This window comes from Phyllobates terribilis, unplaced genomic scaffold (assembly GCF_046119375.1).
Source record: "Phyllobates terribilis strain yellow unplaced genomic scaffold, ASM4611937v1 Scaffold_29__1_contigs__length_15306474, whole genome shotgun sequence".
Lineage (NCBI taxonomy): Eukaryota > Metazoa > Chordata > Amphibia > Anura > Dendrobatidae > Phyllobates > Phyllobates terribilis.
In genome coordinates, this window is record NW_027362789.1 from 5,884,787 (window position 1) to 5,910,623 (window position 25,837).

At 45.3% G+C, this 25,837-nt stretch overlaps 2 protein-coding genes across 3 annotated transcripts in view; both read left to right on the forward strand.

Moving 5' to 3' along the window:
* Positions 1-6,220, forward strand: part of LOC141178595 (uncharacterized) — a 43,255-nt gene extending 37,035 nt beyond the window's left edge. The window contains exon 7 of the mRNA XM_073660477.1: positions 2,929-6,220. Within this exon, the coding sequence (XP_073516578.1) occupies positions 2,929-4,538 (1,610 nt within the window). The 3' untranslated portion in view covers positions 4,539-6,220. The remainder of the gene's footprint in view (positions 1-2,928) is intronic.
* The window catches only part of LOC141178597 (uncharacterized), a 164,686-nt gene that overhangs the window by 16,846 nt on the left and 122,003 nt on the right, over positions 1-25,837 (forward strand). The gene's annotated exons all lie outside the window — the stretch shown is intronic.

A 25,837-nucleotide genomic window follows, 5' to 3' on the forward strand; every position in this document is an offset into this window, starting at 1 on the left:
AGAAGCCTATGATGCCACTCTTCAGAGGAGATTCAAACAGGAGAACAACTTGCAAGTGGCCACTTTAAGTAGCTTTTCTCATGATTGCATACACCTGGCTATGAAGTACAAAGCTCAATGAGGTTACAAAACCAAAAAAGTGCTTTAGTACGTCAGTAAAAAGTAGGTAGGCGTATTTAAAACAAGAAAATGATAAGGGTGCCCATACTTATGCACCTGTCAAATTTTGTTTGAATGCAGATTGCACATTTTCTGTTAGTACAATAAACCTCATTTAAAGGCAGAAACATTACTGTGTCCAACAGTTATTACATATATCAAACTGAAATAGCTGTTGCAAAAACACCAATTTTTAAAAATCATTAAGCTTAAGATTAATAGGGATGCCCAAACTTTTTCATATAACTGTATATTCTGTTGTTTAAGAGTTCCCTTTATTTTTTTTGAGTAGTGTACATTTATTCACGCCTGCAGGAGATGTGTTGGCATGGCTTGAGTCCTGGTTTCATGGATTCACTCCACTTCATAAATTCCATTATGTTTTCGGTCCTAATGAATTCAGATTACTGCACAATCTCTCCTGAAATGGGGGCGCTAATACTTTCTCTACTCTTCTGGCCAGGACTCATAGTAGCTCCAGTGGTCCACCATAAATTAATGCAACTCCGGTTTAGTGTCGGAGTTCTCCCCCCATACATATCATATGTTGTTGTTGGGGATGTAACATTTTCTTTTATTTTATGTCTATTTTTTACAGGTTTGTTCTGTGTGATGGTTTGATTGTGGTGGGATCTGCCTCACTTATTTGACTCTGTAACTCCCTGGTAGTCTTTTAAAAAGATCTCCATTGCCTCTTCCAAATGCCTTAGATCTAAATGTAAGACACCTCATCCCTGCACTATTATAAAAAGTTCTCCTTGAATGTCTAATATTTCTTCTTGAAACTCATCTGATAGAAAATATTGTCCCTTACGATAGTTTAGATTGCCCAGAGCCACCAAGCCCCATACTCTAATTACCCCAGAGAGGTTTCACCACTCGTTACTCATCTTTTACTGATGGAGACTGTTGAGTTTGGTCATTTTAGTAGATGTGTTATTGTCTATGCTCACAGTTTTTGACTAGGCAAAAAATGGAAGCTGGCACGTTTAGGCAGGCTGCGCTGCAGGAATGAAGAGGCTATTTTTATTAATACCAACTCGTTTCTGCGCGGGATCAGCGCCTTTCTCAAGGTATAAAAACCAAATGCCACAATTTTTGACTACAGTAGTTAATGTCCAAAATACTCTGATTTAACCTCTTCCTGCAGCCAGTTTTGTGTTCCTAATTAGGCCCCAATTTTCACATCTGACGTGTGTCACTTTATGTGGTGATAACTTTGGAAATCTTCACAAAGGATAATAGAAAACAAATGGACTTTTGCAAATTATTTTCCAACTTCTCTTGAATCTGACAATCCCCTATATACAGTTGTACACTTCTGTCTGGGCACATGGCAGGTTAAGAAAGAAAGGTTTTAGCTATTTGAATGCAGATCTTGCTGGAATAATTTGCAGACACAATGTATTGGGGCCCTGTTCATGGGCACCTGGCAGCTGAAAAGATGGCTCCTACGAACAGGCTTGGCACTATCCACCCCGTTTTCCAGATCTCAGGAATTTTCTTGTTCATCACCCTTTAAGCATTAAAGGGTGATGAACAAGGACTTACACAGAGACCCCTAAGCTTGGGCCTCGGTGTTACCTGCTATTCTGTGGTGTGACTTGGCAAGAAGAATAGTCGGGTAGCCGAGTCAGAACCAGGAGGGCAGAGAAAATACAAAATCAGAAGACACAAGAGTGGTCAGTAAGTGGGCCGGGGTCACAACTGGAATCAAATAAACAAGCTGTGAGATGAGTACAGAGGACTGAACCAGAGGATACCAAGCCTGTATCTGGCAGCTTCCAGCAATATGCTCTGAGCTTTACTAGGGTGCGGTGCTTTCCAGTTGGCTAAAGCAGGAAGCTGATCACTCAAGCTGGACAGCACACACACCAATACTGCCAGACTGGATGGTACTATAGGTCCCAGGCACCCTAATCTTAGTGGCTGGGCTGAGCCTGGGCCGCCTAGAGCTTCTTGCTCCGACACCTCCATTACTAGTACCACCTGCAGAATGAATAAGACATCGCCTGGTGACAGAGCAGGACACAAAGGAGATGGGACACCTCTTTTGAAGAAGCCCTAATATGACAAAATGGCAGAAAACCAGAGCAGTAGAAATCCCCTAGGAGTAGTGACTATTTTGACTCTACAGGCACTTTCTAGAAATTAGCACGTAGTGGATGTTGGAGAGTGAAAATTCCAAAATACTATTTTAATTCCAAACACATAGTGCCCAGATTGTGCTCCAGGAGACACACACCGTAAATTAAGTGGGTTCTTCTCACTATAGTAATGTCAAATACATGGATGCTAAATGTGGTTTGGGCGCACTGCAAGGCTCAGAAGTGAGGGGGAGATTTGACTTTGGGAGAAGCGGATATTGGTGGATTGGTTTATGGAAGCCATGTTGCTTTTTAAGAGCCTTTTAGTCACTAATAATGTGGAAACCTCTGTTTTTCCACTGACAGATGATGGACCTGAGTGGGGGCTTGTTTTTTGTGAGATCAGTAGAAGTTGTTATTGCTATAATTTTCACCTACATAACATTGTTTGGTGGCTTTTTATTCCGTATTTTGGAAGCAGAATGAATAAACAGTTGAACACCGCACTCCACTGGTTCATCCTATGAGGTTTTCTATTAGATTGTGAACTGTCATTGTCTTAGTGAATAATTCTATATTTTTATATAACTTGCAATTTTTACAGACAGTTTAAGTAGAAATGTTGAACAATATAAAATTCAAGTATATTTTATTCAAAAATAATTGTTTTTCTTCTTGGCAGATGACTTCACCAGGAGATCAGAGGGACAACTGACATCTTCAATTTTTAAATCAAATGATCTTGATATCCCACATGATACAATTGAAGTGAATGCCATTACTCCAGATTTACCATCATCCCTTCACAGCAAAGTTCTGTCATCTGATGCTTTGAAACAGGTCTCGTCTTCTGATTCATTACCGACTGCTAAGGAAAATGAAAGTAAAAAAATAAGAATTAAAAAACAAATTGCTCCTAAAGCAAAGAAGCCATTTTCACATTCAGAATCTGGAAATAATTTTCACTTCGAAAAGCCTTTTTTTAAACATCAAAAAATTCACACAGTGGAGAAAAGATTTTCTTGTTCCAAGTGTGGGAAATATTTTAACCAGAAATCACATCTTGCTATACACCAGAGAAGTCACACAGGTGAGAAGCCATACTCCTGTTCAGAATGTGAGAAATATTTTAACCGGAAATCAAATTTGGTTAAGCACCAGAGAACACACACAGGGGAGAAGCCTTTTTGCTGTTCAGAATGTGGAAAATGTTTTAACCAGAAATCAGATTTGGTTAAGCACCAGAGAACCCACACAGGGGAGAAGCAATTTTCCTGTTCAGAATGTGGGAAACATTTTATGCAGAAATGGAATCTTGTTATACACCAGAGAACTCACACAGGGGAGAAGCCTTTTTCCTGTTCAGAATGTGGGAAATATTTTATCCAGAAATGGAATCTTGTTATACACCAGAGAAGTCACACAGGGGAGAAGCCTTTTTCCTGTTCAGAATGTGGGAAATGTTTTAACTATAAATCACTTTTTGTTAACCACCAGAGAACCCACACAGGTGAGAAGCCTTTTTCATGTTTAGAATGTGGGAAATGTTTTGGGAATAAATCATGTCTTCTTCGTCACCAAAGAGCTCACACAGGGGAGAAGCCTTTTTCATGTTCAAAATGTGGAAAATGTTTTGTGACAAAATCAATTCTTCTTGGTCACCAGAGAATTCACTCAGGGGAGAAGCCTTATTCCTGTTCAGAATGTGGGAAATATTTTAACCGGAAATCATACCTTTATAGCCACAAGAGAATCCACACATGGGAGAAGCCGTTTTCATGTTCAGAATGTGGGAAATATTTTAACCGGAAATCATATCTTTATAGCCACAAGAGAATCCACACAGGGGAAAAGCCTTTTTCATGTTCAGAATGTGGGAAATATTTTAACCGGAAATCACATCTTTATAGCCACAAGAGAATCCACACAGGGGAGAAGCCTTTTTCGTGTTCAGAATGTGGGAAATATTTTAACCGTAAATCAGCTTTGATTAAGCACCAGAGAACCCACACAGGGGAGAAGCCTTTTTCATGTTCAGAATGTGGGAAATATTTTAACCAGAAATCGCATCTTGATAGGCACCAGAGAATCCACACAGGGGAAAAGCCTTTTTCATGTTCAGAATGTGGGAAATGTTTTAACCAGAAAGCAGGTTTAGTTGTGCACCAGAGAACCCACACAGGGGAGACACCTTTTTCATGCTCAGAATGTGGGAAATATTTTGTGAAGAAATCATCTCTTCTTAGTCACCAAAGAGTTCACACAGGGGAGAAGCCTTTTTCATGTTTTTAATGTGGGAAATGTTTTACACGGAAATCAACTATTAAAAAACATCAGAGAAGGCACACAGGGGAGAAGCCTTTTTCATGTTCAGAATGTTGGAAATGTTTTAAGCGAAAATTGTACTTTCTTAAAGGGGTTGTCCACGATTAGGGCAATTCCTTGTCATTCCTCATATTTGGCTTGTTAAAATAAAAAGACTCGTATTTACCATTCCAGCGGTGTCGGCAATCGCATTCCCGGGGCTCATGTGAGGTTGTTACATCACATGAGTCCTGTGTCTAATCAGGGACGGCTTCACTATCCCTGCCTTCAGATGCATTGAACATCAACAGGAAGCCAGGGCTGCGGCTGCTCTCTGACTTGATGTTCAATTTGTCTGAAGATGGGGACAATCACGCCAGCACTAATTGGCTGAAGAGCTCACGTGACGTAACAACCTCACATGAGCCCCGGGAACGCAAGTGCTGACACCGCTTGAACGACGCCTTCATGGGAGGTTTGTATCAGTGCTTTTATTTTAACAGGACCAAACATGAGGATTGAGAAGGTGTTGTCCATGTAGTGGACAACACTTAAAAAGTAAAAAATCCCACACAGAGAAGCCATTGTCATACCTAGAGTGTGAAAAATGAATTACTGGAAAATTGTATTTTGTTGACCATCAAAAATAACTCAGACTTAGATAAACTATATGTGGTATTGACACATTGTACAAAGAGATATAACAGACGTATTAATAAATGAGAAAGGGAAATCATTTTAGAACGTATCATATTTCTTGGCCTATAAGACATATTTTTAGCATGAAAATATCTTGTTAATAAGTAAGTGTGTCTTATAAACTGGAGGCAGCATCCTGTGACAGAGGAGAATGCTGAGACAGTGTCCTTCCTGATCACTGAGAGAACTGCTCTCTCTCCTCCAGCCCCACCTGTATCTAACTGATTGGTGCAGAGCAGGAGGGGAAGGTACCAGGACCTGTACAGAAGCTGCACGTCCTGAGTGAGCAGCTGAAAAACCTTCCACCCGACTAGCTCAAGGACCTTTCCGATCATGTAATCATTCATATGACCTGGAAGGAACTGCAAAATGAGGAAATGTGTACACAGTGTTTGTGTATGCAAATTTGCATATAATAATAATCTTTATTTTTATATAACGCTAACATATTCCACAGCACTTTACAGACATTATATGTAGCAGAGCTGTGTATGTATGTAAATGTGCATATGTAGCAGAGCTGTGTGTTTGTAAATGTGCATATGTAGTAGAGCTGTGTGTATGTAAATTTGTCTCACAAAGAAAAATCTCCATTAAAATGTATATACTTTATTTATACCTTATTAAAAAAGAACTATTACATATGTTCCCGATCAAATTTTACAAATTGGCACTATAGAAATGAAAAAAATGTATGCAATTCCTAGGCCATATAAATTAAATCAGGGGTTAAAGGCAGGTAGGGGAGGTGGGGATGGAGCCTCAATCCTTTCCCTATTTGTTATCCCTCATTATTTACCCTTCCTTTCCGCTGAGGTTTACACCCTAAAAGAGCGCAAGTTGTGGCACCCCCACTTTCTGTCGTATCACCCTAATTATCCCTAGATGATCCTAGGTACTACAACCACTCACAGGAGGAAAAAATTAAACCAAACATAGTTTTGGCAAATAGTTATCAGACAAGATATCCATAAATAAAGTCACAATGCGTGAACCAACAGTATAGCTTATACTACATTAAGAGGCTCCTTCAATATCTGCAGAGGTATACCGGATTTTTCGGACTATAAGACGCACTTTTTTTCCTCTAAAATTTTTGGAGGAAAGTGGGTGGTGCGTCTTAAAGTCCGAACATATGTTCTGTGGCTGGTGGGGGGCTGGGGGTGAGCGACAGCGGGGGAAGAGCGGGGCACATGAGGTAGCAGCCGCCTGCTGCAGCCTACGCTGTGCCTGCTGCTAAAGAAAATGAATATTCCCTGCTCCCCACGCCCATGGGCGTGGGGAGCAGGGAATATTCATTCTCCTTAATAGCGTGCCCACTGTAACCATAGCTCGGCTCCTGCTGCAGCCGGCGGTCTGTGTGCCCACTATTAAAGCTCATGAATATTCGCTACAACCCACTCCCATGGGTTGTAGTGAATATTCATGGTCTTTAATAGCGTGCACACTGACCACCGAGCGCAGCAGGAGCAGCACTGCAGCTACAGTGTGCACGCTGTGTGAGGGTGCATGGCAAGGACGCCATGCAAACCCTGCTATGCGCGGCTCACAGTGAGTGTCAGCAGCAGAGCAGAACGCAGCACTGAAGGAGAGAGGAGGGGAGTATGATTCTTTATTTTTTTTTGTGGGCAGAGTGATGGGGGCTCAAGGGGTGCCATGCATACCAGGATTAAGGGGTGCCATGCATACCAGGATGGGGGAATCAAGGGGTGCTATAAATACCAGGATGGGGGATCAAGGGGTGCCATACATACCAGGATAGGAGATCAATTGGCGCCATGCATACCAGGATGGGGGATCAAGGGGTGCCATACATACCAGGATGGGGGAACAAGGGGTGCCATGCATACCAGGTTGGGGGAATCGGGGTGCCATGCATACCAGGATCAAGGTGTGCCATGCATACCAGGAAGAGGGGTGCCATGCATACAAGGATGGGTGATCAAGGGGTGCCATGCATACCAGGATGGGGGATCAAGGGGTGCCATGCATGCCAGGATGGGGGGATCAAGGGGTGCCATGCATACCAGTATAGGGATGAGGGCCATGTATACCAGGATGGGGATGAGGGCCACGTATACCAGGAAGGAGGGACCATACATACAAGGATGGAGGATATTAACAGAATTGGGGGACATTATCCCAATACCAGTGTCAGCAGCAGACCCCCTCCCCCATAAAAATGACCACATTTTTTGCTTACATTTTTTTTTCTATTTTCCTCCTCTAAAACCTAGGTGCGTCTTATGGTCCCGTGTGTCTTATAGTCCGAAAAATACGGTAATTCAAATGTGAAGACATGAGACTAAATAATAGTGTCCATGCCTCTAAAAAGATGCCAATAGTGCTACAGTGTTGTCACAGGCAAATAAAATGACCATGCATGAAATTCACACATAGCTTATATTACATATAAAGCTCCTTCTATGTTTACAGAGGTAGAATTCAAATGTTCATGAAACAAATTGATAAATTTTCCATGCCTCTAATAAGGTGCCAATAGTGCTACAATTTTGTCACAGACAAAATACCTCTACATGTTGTAAATAGCGAGTCCATTCAAAATGTAGTAGATCCCAGCTTGTCACAGAACTATATATATAGAAACCCCACATAGCTACCATTGTAATGTGACCCCAACACGTTTCCCCATTCCTGTTCAATGTTCATCAGGAGGCTTTTTAGACGTAACCTTTTTGGGAAGTGTAGGATCACTTGTGGTTTCAAAAATTCATGTCATTCGTCTCTCAGCATGTCATAATCCCATGTACAGCGCTCTTAAATATGAACTGAGTGTATGGAAATGTGCGCATGTAGCACAGCTGTGTGTGTGTATGTATAAATCTGTACATATAGCAGAGCTGAGTGTGTGTGCACTGTCCACATAGGAGTGTTGTGTGTCTATATGTGCACTGTAAACTGTTTCATTAATGTTCGTACTGGAAGAGGAAAAAATTGCTTGCACCAACTACCTTGGTGTTCTTATATCATATCAAATACTGGACTTCAGCAATCAAGCCTGATCGTACCGGTTGCTCACATAAATAAGTACATAAATGTGAAAAAAAGTGGCACTCACCGATCCTGTAAAATCCAATGTCTTTATTTAACAAAATATTAAAACTGGAACAGAGCACATGGAAAGGATGACTGCCGTTTTTTGCTAGTCTGCGCTTCAACGGGTCCTTGGGAAACATTTAATTTCCAGAACCCGTTGAAGCGCAGGCTAGCGCAAAATGGGCGTCATCCTTTCCATGTGCTTTGTCCCTCTCAGCAGCCAGTTTTAATGTTGTGTTAAATAAATACATTGGATTTTACAGGACCAGTGAGTGCCACTATTATTATTATTTATTATTATAGCGCCATTCATTCCATGGCGCTTTACATAGGGATATACATAGCACAAACAATTACAATAAATTTTGAACAATGCAAGTCGGCGGCTGGTACAGGAGAAAAGAGGGGAGTAGAGAAGGAGATCTTGAGAGGATTGGAGGTTGCGTGTAGGTAAGTACCTGGGGACCAGGTCACAGATATATGGAGGAGACACATTGTGGATGGCTTTATATGCCATGGTTAGGGTTTTGAACTTGAGTGTCTGGGCAATGGGAAGCCAGTAAAGGGATTGACAGAGAGGAGAGGCCGGGGAATAGCGGGGGGACAGGTGGATTACTCAGGCAGCATAGTTTAGGGTAGATTGGAGGGGAGCGAGAGTGGTAGAAGGGAGGCCACAGAGCAAGAGGTTGCAGTAGTTGAGGCGGGAGATGATGAAGGCGTGCACTAGTGTTTTTGCAGATTCGTGGTTGAGGAATGTGTGGATTCGGGAGATATTTTTGAGTTGGAGTCGGCAGGGAGTGGAAAGGGCTTGGATATGTGGTTTAAAGGAGAGGTTAGAGTCCAGGGTTACCTGGAGGCAGCGGGCTTGCGGGACTGGGGAGAGTGGGCAGCCATTGACTTTGATGGATAGGTCAGTTGGGGAGGTTGAGTGAGACGGTGGAAAGATGATGAATTCTGTTTTATCCATGTTAAGTTTTAGAAATCTGTCAGAGAAGAAGGATGACTTAGCGGACAGACATTGTGGGATTTTGGTTAGTAGGGAGTAGTGTTGAGCAAATTTGTTCGGCATTTCAAATTCGGGTTCGTGGTTCCGGCCTGTTCGCGCCAAAAAACAGCTCCGCCCATGAACATCCCTGATTTGCCATGCTGTCAGGCAAATAACATATGCATGACAGCTTGGCAAATCAGGGATGTTCATGGGCGGAGCTGATTTTTTTTGGAGCAAACAAACCAGAACCTTGAGCACGAACCCGAATTTCAAATGCCAAACAAATTCGCTCAACACTAGTAGGGAGGAGATATCGGGTCCAGAGATGGTAGATCTGTGTGTCATCAGCATAGAAGTGATACTGAAATCATTGGGACTCTATGAGCTGTCCCAGGCCGAAGGTGTAGATGGAAAAGAGCAGAGGTCCTAGGACTGAACCTTGGGAAACACCGACAGATAGGGGGCGAGATGAGGAGGTGGTGTGTGAGTGAGAGACACTGAATGTCCTGTCTGTTAAGTATGAGGAGATTCAAGATAGGACCAAGTCTTTGATGCCAAGAGAAGAGAGAGTCTGTAGTAAGAGGGAATGGTCCACTGTGTCAAAGGCAGATGACAGGTCCAGGAGGAGGAGGACAGAGTAGTTTTGCTTGGATTTGGCAGTTAGTAGGTCGTTGGTGACTTTAGTCAGGGCAGTTTCAGTGGAGTGGTGCGGTGGGAAGCCAGATTGGAGGCGGTCAAAGAGGGAGCAGGAGGAGAGGTGGAGGACAGTTGAGAATGGACGTGTTGTTCCAGTAGTTTTGAGGCGTAAGGAAGAAGTGATATGAGGCGGTAGCTAGTCAGAGAGGATGGGTCAAGGGAGGGCTTTTTGAGGATGGGTGTGATCGAGGCATGTTTGAAGCGTGAGGGGAAGACACCAGTTGTTAGTGACAGGTTGAAAAGGTGGGTTAGGGTTGGGATGAAGACTATGGCGAGGTTAGGGATGAGGTGGAACTAGATTGGGTCATGTTCGCAGGTTGTGAGCTGTGATTTGGAGAGTAAAGAGGAGAGTTGATCGCCTGTAATGGTGGAGAAGCTAGTTTTGGAGGAGGATGGTTGAGTAGGTGTGAGGAGGGGCTGTGGGGACTTTAGGCAAAAGCTTTGTCTGATGTTATCAATCTTCTGCTTGAAGAATAAGGCAAAGTCTTCAGCTGAGATGAGAGGAGAGGGAGGAGGCGCTGGGGGACAGAGGAGAGAATTGAAAGTTTTGAATAGCTGTTTAGGGTTGTGTGACGGAGGATATGAGAAGCATGTTTGTTTTGTTGCAGTAAGTGTGAACTTGAAGGTAGTGAGGGACTGTTTGAATGTGATGAAGTGCTCATTGGGAGTGGGACCTTTTCCATTTCCGCTCAGCAACCCTGGAGGCCCTTTGCAATTCTTTAGTCAGGTTGGTGTGCCAAGGTTGCCGGTTGAGTGGGCGAGCTGTTGTATGTGTGAGGGGGGCGACTGAATTCAGAGCTGCAGCTGTTGTGCTGTGTGGTAGGACCACTCGCTCGGCCACTTCCGGAAGTAGACTCAGGAACCTGGAGAGGAGATGGAAGAGAATGTGAGTAGGTTGTGGTCAGAAAGAGGGAGAGGTGAGCAGAGAGGTTGGATAGGGAACAGAGGCAGGTGAAGATGAGGTCCAGTGTGTGGCCATCTTTGTGAGTGGGGGCTGAAGACCATTGAACAAGGCCGAAGGAGGAAGTGAGGGATAGAAGCTTGGAGACAGATGGGTGGGATGTGTCAATGGGGATGTCGAAGTCACCCATGATGATAGTAGGGATGTCTGCGGAAAGGAAATGAAGCAGTCAGGTGGTGAAGTGGTCAAAGAAGATAGTGGCTGGTCCTGGGGACGGTAAACGACGGCCAATTGGAGGTTGGAGGGGTAGTAGATGTGCACACAGTGCACTTCAAACGAGGGGAGAGTAATGGAGGGTGGCAGTGGGAAATGGGTCAAGGAGCAGTTGCCTGACAGGAGAAAACCTACTCCTCCATTATGCTTGCCATTGGAGCGAGGGGCGTGAGAAAGATGGAATCCACCATACGAAAGTGCTGCTGGGGAGGCCATGTCAGAGGGGTCTGATCCAGGTTTCGGTGATGCCGAGGAAGGAGTTTATTAACAAACAAGGCAGCCTCTTTATCTATATTAAATCTCAGAGAATTGAATGTCTAAGGGTTTTTTTGTTTTGTTTTTTTTCTTCTTCTCTCTGGCTTTCTTGTGATTTAGCCTTGTGATTATGCTGATTATTCTCAAATGTGATTGATTGCTAACATATGTGTTTATTGATCAACGGTTGGTCACCATTTGTTTTTATACCATGTATCATAAGGAATCTGTATCTCAGTTAATAAGGGCTTCTGCCAGAAACGCGTTGAGATGTATTCCAAACCTGTATGATCTTTTAATCTTTTTTCAATAAATTGAGGATGTTAATTATTCTGGGGACTCGCCATAATTATTTTTCTGAAGGAGTTTATTAGTAAAGGAAAGATCATGGATGTAGGAAAGTTTGTTGCACACGGAGCGAGTGTTCCATAGAGCTCCTGTTAATGGGACTGGGGAGGCGGTGGCTGGGCGGATGGTTATAAGGTTAAAAAGGTTGCGAGAGTTTGTGGCAGATCGTGGATAGGAGGTGGAAGTGTCTGTGGGGATGTGGTGAGGAGGACCAGGATTTGGAGAGATATCGCCAGCAGACAGAAGAAGCAGGGAAAGTGTTAGCAGGTGGGAGCAGGAGAGGTCATGAGGTGGCTGTCTGTGTTTGGAGACACAGGAGTGAATATTGAGGAATAGTTCCAAGGAGGAGGTGAGATGAATGGGGAGGATGGAGGGAGAAATGAAGAGTTCATTTCTAGGTGTAGGGATTAAGGGGGTTAGTAGAAACTGAAAGACTATAAGGGAGAGAGTGAACACAAATAGAAACATTGTTTACTTTGCCTGGATATCCAGTTCCCTTCTGTTCTTTTCGGGTTCATTTCAGGAATAATTCAAATGCCTCACTTGTAGATCCACACAATTTTTTCTTCTTTTTTTCTCAATAATGTTCGTGCTGTGAATTTATATGTAAATAAAACACATGGTTCAGAGAAAGACTAACAAAAGATTTAGTACATCGCTATTCTACACTAGTGTATTCATGTGTGTAATTTTCATCCTGTGTAGACACGATGGTCAGTGGGTGCTCTTGTCCACTGGCCTGGCTCTCTTTAGAAAGAACACACGGCCTGGGTCGCATCCCACTGAACACTCGTACTCTTTCTCCATGGTCAGAACACTACTCAAACAACATAGGGTGAGGGTAGCACACTCCGGTAAGACTTTATTGGGTCACCAACAGTTAACAGCATATATTACATTCCCTGCAAGGACACAAGATTGTCACTGTCACGGAGTCTCACCCTTTCGCTAGCTCGTCGAGGATTAGAACCTCCGCGTCTTTGGGGCATCCAGGGCCAACTACCCCAACCAACAGCACCCTGCTTTTGGCGGGCAACCAGAGAGGAGGTAGCGGCTAGCTTAGGAGGCTGACCGACAACAGCAAGGTATGTGGCCATGTGACCATATTGTCCCAACCTGGGTTATCCAAATGCATTAGTGGGCTCATTGTTGGGCAGTGGAACCGTTCTGTAATACACCAGCTGGAGCCATGATCCCTATGCTGAAGTCCCGTGGAATCACACCGGAGCAGTCATCTTTTTATAACCCTCAACTCCCATTTCAGGGCATTGTCACACAGGATTAAGGGTAGATAGACATGGCTGTTCTATCATTGTTCGATTATTCAATTAGACTGCCCAATTATCCTCCAGATTTTGCAGACTAGTACACTGCAGGAGGCTGATGCAATCCATAATGAGCAGACCGTCTACAAATTGGGATACAAAAAGGGGTGCCAGACAGTCTTGTATGAAACAATGGCTCATGTCCCTTGACTTACTGAACAAAGGAATAGTACGTCTGGCATAATTAAGAATAGTTCAACGCTCCCCACACTAGTGGCCATATTTTCATGTGACGCTGAGTCATCACACATCCCTCCAGTTTACACCATCAAGGAAGATTTAATTAGAAAACAATGCTTTTCCTTTTTTATGCTGTCTAAGCCTTGGATGTGTCTTATGGTTAGGTGTGTTTTATAGTTTGAAAAATACAGTATACTAGAATTAAAAATATAAGCAGTTAGTAATGTCTTTATTCCAAAAAGCAATAAAAAGCTATATTCAATGTGCAGTCAATATTTTCTCATTGTTATACAGCATGTGAAATAAGTATTGAACACTTCATCAATTTTCTAAGTAACTATATTTTTAAAGATGTAATTGACATGAAATTCTCACTAGAATGCCACACAAAAAACATCTCATGAAGGGTAAAACCAGTGAGCTGTCTCAAGACCTTTGCAACCTCATTGTTGCAAAATATACTGATGGCATTGATTACAGGACAATTTCTAAACTACTGAAGGTTCCAGTGAGTACTGTTGTGGCAATAATCCGGTAGTTGAAAGAACATAATTTCACCATAAACTGGCCACAACTAGGTTTCAGACAGAGGAGTGAAAAGAATTATCCAAAAATTCCAATGGCTGGGAGACACTATTTAAGTCACCTCGACCTGCTGGTAGGTGCCTGTGCAATGTTATCAGTCTGTTTCTGAACATGCTTGCTAGTTCTCAGGTCCCCAGTGCTTGTTTCTCAGTATACCTGTACTGTATATCCACGCCTGCGAAGCCTGTGTTACAGTTATATCTTCCAACTCAACTGCCTACCTGTGTATCAACCGTGCATGTCCACACTTGCCTGTGTTTATACCAGCCGTGCTTTCCAGCGCCAGTCTGCCTGTATACCAGCCATGCCCACCAGCACCTGCCTGCCTGTATTCCAGCAGTGCCAGTATATCAGCTGTGTTAATATTAAGCGAGCTGCTATAATTTTGCAATGGCATATGGTGTGTATAATCATAATCATGATATATAAAATCTGCATGGGATGTACAATTGGATTTGGCATATGGGTCTAATGATATCGACTATTTTATTATTGTATAGTTTTTGAATATTTGAAAAATCAATTTATTGACTATTGTTATTTATGTCGCTGCGATATACTTACCTGACATCAGATATGTATTGCTAGGAGGTATAATCGGACTTGGCATAGTGGTCTAATTGCATACACCACTGACACTATAGTATAGTCTCTTAACATCTGAAATTGATTACTGCTATCTATGCCGCTGTGATATACTTACTCGATACTCCATATATATATTGTTTATTTACAACTGCATCTGCACTTTACTATTGATTATATACCTCTTTGGTATCATATAAGAATCAAGTATTTAACTATATGAGCCCCATATGTGATATTTATGTATTATTAGTTTTTACCCTATATATCATGTACACCATCTCTATGAACAGCTTGCCCTATTTCTGTGTTTTTAATAGTGTTTTAAAGGTTTTTTCATGGGAATTTATCTGTAGTTGGTATAATTTGTGTAATAATTCTTTCACTAATACAATTTTGCTGATTATACTTCATAAAATTATGAGTTTATGAATTATTGTTTGCCTGATGGTAATTAACATTAAAATTGCTTTTGTGGGTACTCTGAGGAATTAAATAATTGATTATGGGTCAGAATGTCCTGTTTATGATATTAAGAGCCTCCTGTCCCTTGGGGGTCAGCTGCCGTGCATCCAAGGTCAGTCCTGTTGCATCACTTGGATCGCGGTATCGTCAGCTGCCGTGCATTCGAGGTCAGACTTGGTGTGGCACCTAGTCACGCCCCTCCAGGCTCTCCTCCAGCCATGGCACAGTGGTTCCACCACCCATCCTAACAGTTTTCACAGGCCATGGGGTCTGCAGGCTCTCAGTCTTCCTCCATCTCTGACCTGTACCAGGAGGTCTCCCGCCAGAAAGATCAATAGAATAAAATCCGATTCTACCTGCATACAGTAAACACCCGACTAGATACGCTGATAACTCTGTCCGCCTCCGCACCTACCCAAGCTGCAACAACTTCCGATGTGACATCAGTCTGCACGCTATGTACCCAGCTCCTGACACTGTCTTTCAGCTCCTCCACGTTATGACAGTGAACTTGCTCTATGTCTGGGATTCATTAATCAGTGCATGCTACACTTCGAACTCTTGGCTCATGAGTTCCATTCAGGTCAGTCCTGGTGTAGCACCTGTTTCCGCTCTCCTCGGATCGTGGTGCCGTCAGCTGCCGTGCATCTATGGTCAGACTTAGTCTATGCCGCGGGTTCATTAATCAGTGCACGCTACACTTCAAACTCTTGATTCATCAGTTCAATTCAGATGGGACCAAAGTGGCCTTCATCATGTTCCATCTCACTGGAGTGGCTGAACCCCCTATGGGAGAGAGGGGATCCTCTTGTGTCGAACCTCCAGTCCTTTCTAGAACCCTTCCATAAGGTCTTCGATGAACCCGGCCGTGCTTCCTCATCTGCATCTTCTCTCCTCAGACTGCACTAGGGAAATCTCACAGTGGGCCAGTAGGATGTGTTTTCGCACCCTGTTGTCTGAACTTTCCTGCCATAATGAGGCTCTGGTAGCCACTTTCTGAGCGAATCAAGGACAGGTTGGCCGGTCGCAATATACCCACCTCACTGGATGACCTGGTGTCTCTGGCAACACAGACAACAGGTATCAGGAGCATTCCAAAGAGATGACATGAGAGAGAAGACCTGTACGCCTGGCTCCTACCTTTCTAAGACTGGTCATGTAGCAAGCATCAGCTTCGGCACCTTCTCCAGAGTCCATGCAAGTTGATCAAACATCGTCAGGAGGTCCGTTGTGTTGAAGGAAGGTGTTTTTATTGTGGCAATCCTGAGCATGTAATCCTTTCCTGCCCAGAGAGACCGGGAAACTCCATAGCCTGCGGTCTGTTGGAGAGGTCACCCTGGGCGAGAATAGTTCCTCTCCATCGCAGACTCATTCAGTTATGTGTCCGTGTCCTGTGGCGGCATCCGTTTTGTCGAGTCGGCCTACCTGGAATCCGGATCTGCAGGTAATCTCATTCAACAGGCCGTTGTGGAGTGGTATCAAATCCTGATCCAACGTCGTCAGGATCCGTTGGTGCTTTTCTTTGGTGGATGGAAAACCTCTTTCTGAATCCTGTTCATGACCAAGCCTATCGAACTTCGAGTAGGAATGCTACACTCACAGAAAATTAATCTTTATGTGCAGCCAGGTCTGTCTCATCGTCTGCTTCTAGGTCTGCCATAGCTGCGAAAACATGAGCCTGTATTGGATTGGAAATCTGGAGAAGTACTTCGTTGAGGACAGGAGTGCCACGAGAGATGTCTAGTTCCCATTCATCCTACTCAACCTCTGGCTTCTCCATCTAATTTACCTGGCTTGACTGCTGCATATTGGACGTACGTTGACGTCTTTGATAAAAGGGGGACTCCAACTCATAGGCTGCATGACTGCCCTATTGACTGGCTACCAGGCACATCCCCTCCATGAGGCCGAATCTACCCAATCCATGTCCGAGTATATTAAAGAGAACCTTGGGGCAGCACGGTGGCTCATTGGTTAGCACTGCAGCCTTGCAGCGCTGGGGTCATGGGTTCAAATTCCACCAAGGACAACATCTGCAAGGAGTTTGCATGTTCTCCCCGTGTTTGCATGGGTTTCCTCCCACACTCCAAAGACATACTAATAGGGAATGTACATTGTGAGCCCCAATGGGGACAACAATGCTAATGTATGTAAAGCGCTGCAGAATATGTTAGCACTATATACAAATAAAGATTATTATTATTATTAACCTTGCCAGGGGAGTTATCTGGAAGTCTTCCTTCCCGGCTGGAGCAGGATTCTTTTTTTTTCAAAAAAAGGACTGTTCACTTTGACCCTGTATCGATTATAGAGGTGTCAACCAAATTACGATAAAAAATAAATATCCCATGCCTCTCATTTCCGAGTTGTTTGATCGACTTAAAGATTCCAGGGTCTCCATAAAGCTGGACGCTCGAGGGGGGCATATAACCTGATCTGAATACGCCAAGGAGATGAATGACAGACGGTCTTTAATACCTGCCATTTGGACTCTATAATGCCCCTGCAGTCTTTCAAGAACTGGTGAAAGACATCTTCTGGGACCTTCTCTACACGTGTGTGGTAGTTTACTTAGATGATATCTTGGTGTCCTTTTCCAAGCTGCCTTCACACCGAAGGGTTTTTTGCCAGGTCTTGCAGAGATTAAGTAAGAACCGTCTATTCGCCAAATATGTAAAGTGCGTCTTCGAGCAGACCTCTTTTCTGTTCCTTGGGTACATCATCTCCGAGATCGGTCTGAAAATGGATCCCGAAAAGGTATCCACTGTCTTGAAGTGGCCCCGTCCAGATGGTCTGAAAGCTATCGAGCAGTTTCTAGGATTCGCAAATTACTACCACCAGTTTATTCCGCATTTCTTATCTGGGACTGCTCCTATTTCTGCTCTGACCTGCATGGGGGTCAATTCTAAGATATGGACTCCAAAGGCAGAGAATGCCTTTTTGTCTTTAAAACATTCATTCTCCTCAGCTCCCATGCTGCATCGTTCAGACAACAACAAGCAGTTCTTTCTGGAGGCAGACGCTTCTTCCTCAGGGGACATAGCTATTCTTACCCAGAAGTAGTGTTGAGCATTCCGATACTGAAATATCGGGTATCGGCCGATATTCGCGGTATCGGAATTCCGATACTTAATTCCGATACTTTTGCAATATCGTATACCGGAATAGGAACTTCCCATAATGCAATGAGCCATTTTCATTTTATTCAGCCAATGAGGATCCTAAGAAGTGTGGGCACATCCTGTTAGGCATGTAGGCATCTTAACTAATGGCATGGCTGTGATTGGCTGCTGAAATGATGTCATGATGCACTATAAAAGCCGCCGCCGCCATTTTGAGCTCACTCTGCTGTGAATTCAGTTAGGGATAGGATGCTGTTGTTCTGAGGGACAGTTTTAGCTACCTATTTGGTCTATTCTGCTTTACCCAAGCTACTTTATAAATCGCTGTGCCTTGCAGTGCTAGTGCACAGTTCTCTGTGCTGTTCACCGCTTTCTGCAAGGTCTGTGTGTGTGAGTGCAGCTCACCCTGTAGTGTGTGCTTCAACCACGTCTGGTTGTAGTGCACTCAGTGTGTGTCACTGCCTCATACATTGTCCTTTTTTGCCAATTCATAATTTTTCCTGATTTCTCCTATTAGTGTGGTGGTTCCATCCGTATTCAGCTAAATTGGTTCCAAACACACTATATAGGAGTAGTTAGAGGAGCCTTTCTGCAGCATTGGGCCCTGCAGCCCCAGCCAGATTAGTATTAGCCTATTTTTTGCAGCCTCATCTATTGCATTGTAGGTTACCTTCCTACATTGTAATAGCTACAAAAAGTTTGTGATACTATCGTTATTACATCTTTAGGCACATCCAGTGTCTTTTTGTGACAAAAAAAACCTAAATAAAGTTCACCAAACACTCCACTTTACAGTTGTGTAGGCCACATTAGCTCATATTAAAGTCTAGTCCACACTTTATAAAATTAGTGTTTCTTATACCTGTTAGCAGCTGTTCAGGAATAAGCACACTAAGCCCTTAGTACTTTGCTGCCTATCTTTATCAGTCTACCAAGATGAAGAAGGCAGGGAGTAAGGCATGTGGTCGTGGGCGTGGAGTTTCTGCAGGGAGAGGACGTGAGGATTCTGTGCCTGCAGGGAGAGGACGTGGGGATTCTGTGCCTGCTGCGGGCACCAGTGACTCAGCATCCCTCAGTTTTACCAGGGAACAGTCCTTTATGCGCAGCTTTGTAGGAGCTAGCCGTACCCCACTGCTGTGGGAGGACCAAATTGAAGCCGTTGTCGGATGGATGGCAGCTAACGCATCGACTTCAATTAGTCCCAGATCCTCTCAGGTCCTGAGCACTGAAGAGCACCCATCTGTCTCTTCACCACCTGCCAAATTGCCCAGGCAGTCAGAGAGCCCTGGACAGGAGCCATCTCTACTTCTGTTCTCTGAATCTCTTGGCTTGGAAAGAGGGGGCCAGCCAAGCAGAATTCGAGAATTTGAAGAAGAGGTAGTATGCAGTGATGCGCAACCGTTTTGTCTCTCTGAATCTGAAGAGGCGGGTGGGCCAGTGCCTATGGTCAGCAGCACACCTCAGTACGCATCTGATGATGAGACTCAGGTGCCACTTTCTGGTGCGTACTGTGCTGTGGAGACTACCCAGGAGAAGCAGTTGTTTGAAGAGGGTGGCGTAGATGATGAGGTCCTTGACCCATCATGGCGTGAGGGACAGGAAGGTGGTGGGAGCAGCTCTGAGGAAGAGATTCCCCGAACAGCCCAAAAAGGAGGGAGAGGGAGGGGGCAGACTTGGTTGCCTGTAGCCTCCACTTCGGCACCCATTAGGAGCATGGCTCTTCCAAAATCCAAAGCGGGCGCTCCCAAGACTTGCAGTGCCTGGTCCTTTTTTGACACAGTTGCAGATGACATTTGCTTTGTCAAATGCAAGCTGTGTAATCAGAAGGTGAAAAGAGGGAAAAGTGTCAGCAACCTCAATACCACAAATATGTGGAAACATGTGCGGACCAAGCACGTGGTGGAGTTACAAAAACACACTGAAGACCTAGGCCAACCTACAGCGCTACCTACCACCTCTTCAGCTCGTGTTGTAGCCTCTTCGTCCAACTCACACACAGCTGGTTCGGCTTCCTCACAGGATCGCCATGGAAGAATCTCTGGCACTGTTGTACAGAGACACAGTGTAATTCCACCCACAGCACCACTTTCCCAGTCATCCTCACACTGCCCAGCCGATTTTATTTCAGCAGGCAAGCCGTCCCTGCCCTGCAACATCATGTGGAGGGAAAAATTAAACATGCGCTACAAAACGCCGTCAGTAGCAAGGTCCACCTGACCACCGATGCGTGGACCAGTAAGCATGGACAGGGACGATACCTTTCCCTCACTGCCCATTGGGTAAATGTTGTGGAGCCGGGTACAGATCTTGAGAGTGGCGCTGTACGTGTTCTGCCAACTCCAAGGATTGCAGGAATCCAGTCTGTACACATTGATTCCTCCTCATACTCCAGTTCCTCTGAATCAGCGCTGCAGGAGCCGTCACGGTCTACCTCCACATCGACCCGTGAACGGTTACCTGTTATGATGACCGATATGAGCACAGCCGTGGCCAAACATCAACAGGCCGTATTAAAATTAATTTCTTTGGGGAATCGAAGCCACACAGCGCAGGAGCTCTGGAATGCCATCAAGCAGCAGAGCGACGTGTGGTTTGTGCCAGCGAATCTCCAGCCAGGCATGGTAGTGTGCGACAATGGCCGAAATCTGGTGGCAGCTCTGCAGTGCCGATTACATCTTCCGGAACATCGCATCATATGTGACCTACCCACCAGGTGGAATTCAACGTTACATATGTTGGAGAGGTTGTGTGAGCAGCAGGCAGCAGTAATGGAGTACCAGCTGCAGCAAACAAGTCGCAGTGCACGCCGTTCACACTTCACCACCACTGAGTGGGCCTCTATGAAGGACATTTGCCACGTTTTGCGTGCCTTCGATTATTCCACGTGGATGGCGAGTGCAGATGATGCACTAGTCAGCATGACTATCCCCCTTATCTGCCTGCTTGAAAAAACACTGCAAGCACTAAGGGACGAGGTTTTGGAAGAGGTGGAAGATGAGGAGTCACAAATGCCATCTGCTTCTCTACAGTCTCTACAGTCTGCGCAACGTGGATGACTGAGGATGAGGAGGAGTCAATGGATGAGGAAGACATCTGTCCAGAGGAGGGAGGTACACAATGCTCTAGTAGTCAGTATCTAGAGCGAGGGTGGGGTGATGCAGAGCAGGCAGAGATCACGCCTCAAGCAGGGGACAGCGTTTCTTGGCCAGTTGGCAGTCTGCAGCACATGGTTGATTTCATGCTGCAGTGCCTGAGAAACGACCGCCGCATCGCCCACATTCTCAACACGGCTGATTATTGGGTGTCCACCCTCCTAGATCCTCGCTACCGGGACAACTTACAAAGCCTCATAACACCGTTGAACCGGGAGCGTAAAATGCGGGAGTACCAAGATGCACTGGTGCATTCCATCATGTTCTCCATTCCAACCGAGAGCAGTGCTGCTAGTGCTTTACAAAGCAGCTCAGTGCGTCGAGGCAGTGGAGGAAGCTCTGCACAAAGAGGGAGCAGAAGCAGCGCCTCAGCACAAGGCAAGACCAGTATGGCCGAAATGTGGCAAAGTTTTGTGTCCCCGCCGCCACAAATGTCTACACCATCACAGACGGCTCCAGTCAGCAGGAGGCAACGTTTCCGTCAGATGGTGACAGACTACATGTCTTGCCCTCTTAGTGTACTCCCAGACGGCTCTTCTCCCTTCAAGTTTTGGGTCTGTAAGCTAGATTCATGGCCAGAGCTAAGTCAGTATGCATTGGAGGTGCTAGCTTGCCCTGCTGCTAGTGTATTATCGGAACGCGTCTTTAGTGCCGCAGGTGGTGTACTAACAGACCGTCGCATGCGACTATCCTCCGATAACGTTGACCGGCTTACTTTTCTCAAAATGAACAAGGCCTGGATCTCTCATGAATTTGCCAGTCCTCTTCCAGAATAAATAATTGTTGGCAAAAGTATCCAGGTCTCCTGCTCTGTTCATGTTTCTACCACCTGAACTGTAATCCCTGAGCTCCAACACCGCCAGTTGGCGCTCGGAAGTGCCGTCTGCACAGTCAACACTTGCTGCCGTGTCATTGGGGTTCAGTAACGTCAGCTGTTCCCCGGCTGTGCGGACGGCAATTTCTCCTGCTCTGTCCACATTCTCACTACTACAGATTTTAAAGTTGCTCCAATTACACCTCTGGCTCCTCTGTTTTCAGTATTATCCCTGAGCTCCAACACCGCCAGTTGGCGCTCGGAAGTGCCGTCTGCACAGTCAACACTTGCTGCCGTGTTATTGGGGTTCAGTAACGTCAGCTGTTCCCCTGCTGTGCGGACGGCAATTTCTCCTGCTCTGTCCACATCCACTGTACTACTGATTTAAAACCTCCTCCAAATACACCTCTGGCTCCTCTGTTTTCAGTATTATCCCTGAGCTCCAACACCGCCAGTTGGCGCTCGGAAGTGCCGTCTGCACAGTCAACACTTGCTGCCGTGTTATTGGGGTTCGGTAACGTCAGCTGTTCCCCTGCTGTGCGGACGGCAATTTCTCCTGCTTTGTCCACATCCACTGTACTACTGATTTAAAACCTCCTCCAAATACACCTCTGGCTCCTCTGTTTTCAGTATTATCCCTGAGCTCCAACACCGCCAGTTGGCGCTCGGAAGTGCCGTCTGCACAGTCAACACTTGCTGCCGTGTTATTGGGGTTCGGTAACGTCAGCTGTTCCCCTGCTGTGCGGACGGCAATTTCTCCTGCTTTGTCCACATCCACTGTACTACTGATTTAAAACCTCCTCCAAATACACCTCTGGCTCCTCTGTTTTTAGTATTTACCCTGGGCTCCAATACCGCTAGTTGCTGCTCAGAAGTGCCGTCTGCACAGTCAACGCTTGCTCCAGTGTTATTGGGGTTCAGTAACGTCAGCTGTTCCCCTGCTGTGTGTCTGGCAAATTCTCCTGCTCTGTCCACATCCACTGTACTACTGATTTAAAACTTGCTCCAATTACACCTCTGGCTCCACTCTGTTTTTAGTACTTACCCTGGGTTCCAGCACCGCCAGCTGGTTCTCGGTAGTTCCATTTGCTCTTGTACCTTCTACTACCCATCCGGGTTCCAGTACCGTCAGTTGGTTCTCGGCAGTGCCTTTGGATTAGATGCCTCCTTCTCGGTATCCAAGTTCCACCAACGTCTGCTGGTCCTTGGTAGTGCTTTCTGGCACAGGTACCTCCTGCTTAGTAACCGAGTTCCAGTACCGTCAGCTGGTCTTCGGCAGTTCCATTGGCTCTTGTACCTTCTGCTACCCATCCGGGTTCCAGTACCGTCAGCTGGTCCTCGGTAGTTCCATTTGCTCTTGTACCTTCTACTACCCATCCGGGTTCCAGTACCGTCAGCTGGTTCTCGGCAATGACTTTGGCACGGGTACTCCCTCCTGCCCAGCCTGGTTCCAGTACGCCAGCTGTTTCCGGGTAGTGTCAACGTCACTTTGCCTCCAATGCGTTGTCCTGTCGTGTTGCGGTCGGGTTAGCCGACTCTATGGTGCCTGCAGTTTAGGTGACTCCTATGTGGGCTGCGGGATCAGGCAATGAAGGCTGGTTCCATAGTGCCAATAGGACAAGCACCCCCTGTAGGACTGTGGGTTTTGGTAACTGCGGCCGGCTCGCGGCCTTGAACTTTTTTTTACATGGGTACCTTCTGCTACCCATCCGGGTTCCAGTACCGTCAGCTGGTTCTCGGCAGTGCCTTTGGATTAGGTGCCTCCTTCTCGGTATCCAAGTTCCACCAATGTCTGCTGGTCCTTGGTAGTGCTTTCTGGCACAGGTACCTCCTGCTTAGTAACCGAGTTCCAGTACCGTCAGCTGGTCTTCGGCAGTTCCATTGGCTCTTGTATCTTCTGCTACCCATCTGGGTTCCAGTTCTGTCAGCTGGTTCTCGGTAGTTCCTCAGCTTTCTTGTACCTTCTGCTACATTTCCAAGTTCAGGCTTTTTGAAATGGTTCTTGGTAATCACTCTGGATCTCCCTGACGAGGACCCTGAAGACGAGGACCCTGAAGACCAATCCTAAGAAGACTAGGACCCCGAAGACAATGACCCTGAAGACGAGGACCCTGAAGACCACCCCGAAGAAGACGAGGACCCTGAAGACCACCCCGAAGAAGACGAGGACCCCGAAGACGAGGACCCAGGAGACCAACCCGAAGAAGACGAGGACCCCGAAGACGAGGACCCCCGAAGACGACGACCCTGAAGACCACCCCGAAGAAGACCAAGAAGATGACCCTGAAGAAGTTGACCAAGAGGACAAAGAAGAGAAGACAAGCACCAAGATACAGAAGAACAAGAGACAGAAAACCAAGAAGCAGAAATACAAGAAGCGGAAGAACAAAAAGCGGAAGAACATTAAGCATAAGACTAAAAATCAGAGCAAAAGATAATATCTAAATTATAAGCAGAAGATGACTAAGCAGTGTATGGGGGTGAGTCTGTTCCTCCTCGTGGTGCCCCTGGAAAAGACCTGCTGCTGCAGGCCAAACTGAACGCGGACAAATCCTGTTGTAAATCTTTTGTGACGGGCAGAACGAAAGGTGTAATGTCCAACCTTTTATAGATAACAACTACAGGAATGCCTGTCACAAATAAGAATATGATGAAGAAGAAGAATATGAAGAAGATGAAGAAGTAGAATATGAAGAATGTAAGAAAAAAGAATAATACGAAGCAGGTGAAGAAGAAGAAGATGAAGAAGGTGAAGAAGAAGAGGATGAAAAAGATGCTGAGGATGATGGAGAAAGTGTGGGAGAAGTAAAAAAGAAGGTGAAGAGCATGGAAGTAGTGAAACATAAATATCTGACAAAATATAAAAATACTTAACATAGTCAATATTTCCGTAACTCAGAACGTCTTAAAAAAAATATTAATTCCTGCTATTCCATTTGATTGGGCTAAACCTCTATGCCTTCATTGTCTCCTCCACCTCCCCCAATACATTCTACATTATTCTTAGTTGTTTTCCTTCATGTAGAATTAACCTACAAGGAAAGAAAGGGTTTATTTTCATTCCGATATTTCTGTCCCATTGACTTGCATTGGTTTCCGGTATCGGAATCGGCGATATCCGATACTTTTTCGGTATCAGTCCGATCCAATCCGATCCGATATTTCCCGATATCGGAAGGTATCGCTCAACACTACCCAGAAGTCTTCTTCCGGTCGCATGGTGACCTGCGGCTTCTTTTCCAAATCTTTTCCAAAATCTTCTCAGCCCCAGAATGCAACTGCTCAATAAGCGATCAAGAACTGTTAGCGATAAAATGTCTCTGGAGGAGTGGCGATTCTTGCTTGAAGGAGCGTTTCACCCGATGGTTATCTACACTGATCACAAGAATCTAGCCTTTCTGCAGTCCGCACAGTGGCTTAATTCACGACAAGCAGGGTGGTCTCTGTTCTTCGTGTGCTTCATCTTTGCTCTTTATTTCTGGCTGGCTGATATGAACGCCAAGGCAGACGCTGTTTCTATGTCTCTCTAGATCTTTCCCTTCTTCCGACCAGAAGAAGGATTCACAACACCTCATTGAGCCCTCCAAAATCATTAGGGTCGCTCTGTTGGATTTCTCTCGGCTTCCTTCTAGATAGACTTACATTGCTGAACCAGATAGGAAGCGGGTCCTACTGTGCGGTCACTCATCTATGTTGGCTGGCCATGCCAGACAGAAGAAAACGGCTCTCCTCATTTCCCAACATTATTTGGGGCCAACCCTGTGCAAGGATATTGCGGATTTCGTCTCTGCCTGTCCCTCTTGTGACAATTTCAAGACTCTGTAGCAGCTTCCAGCCGGTCG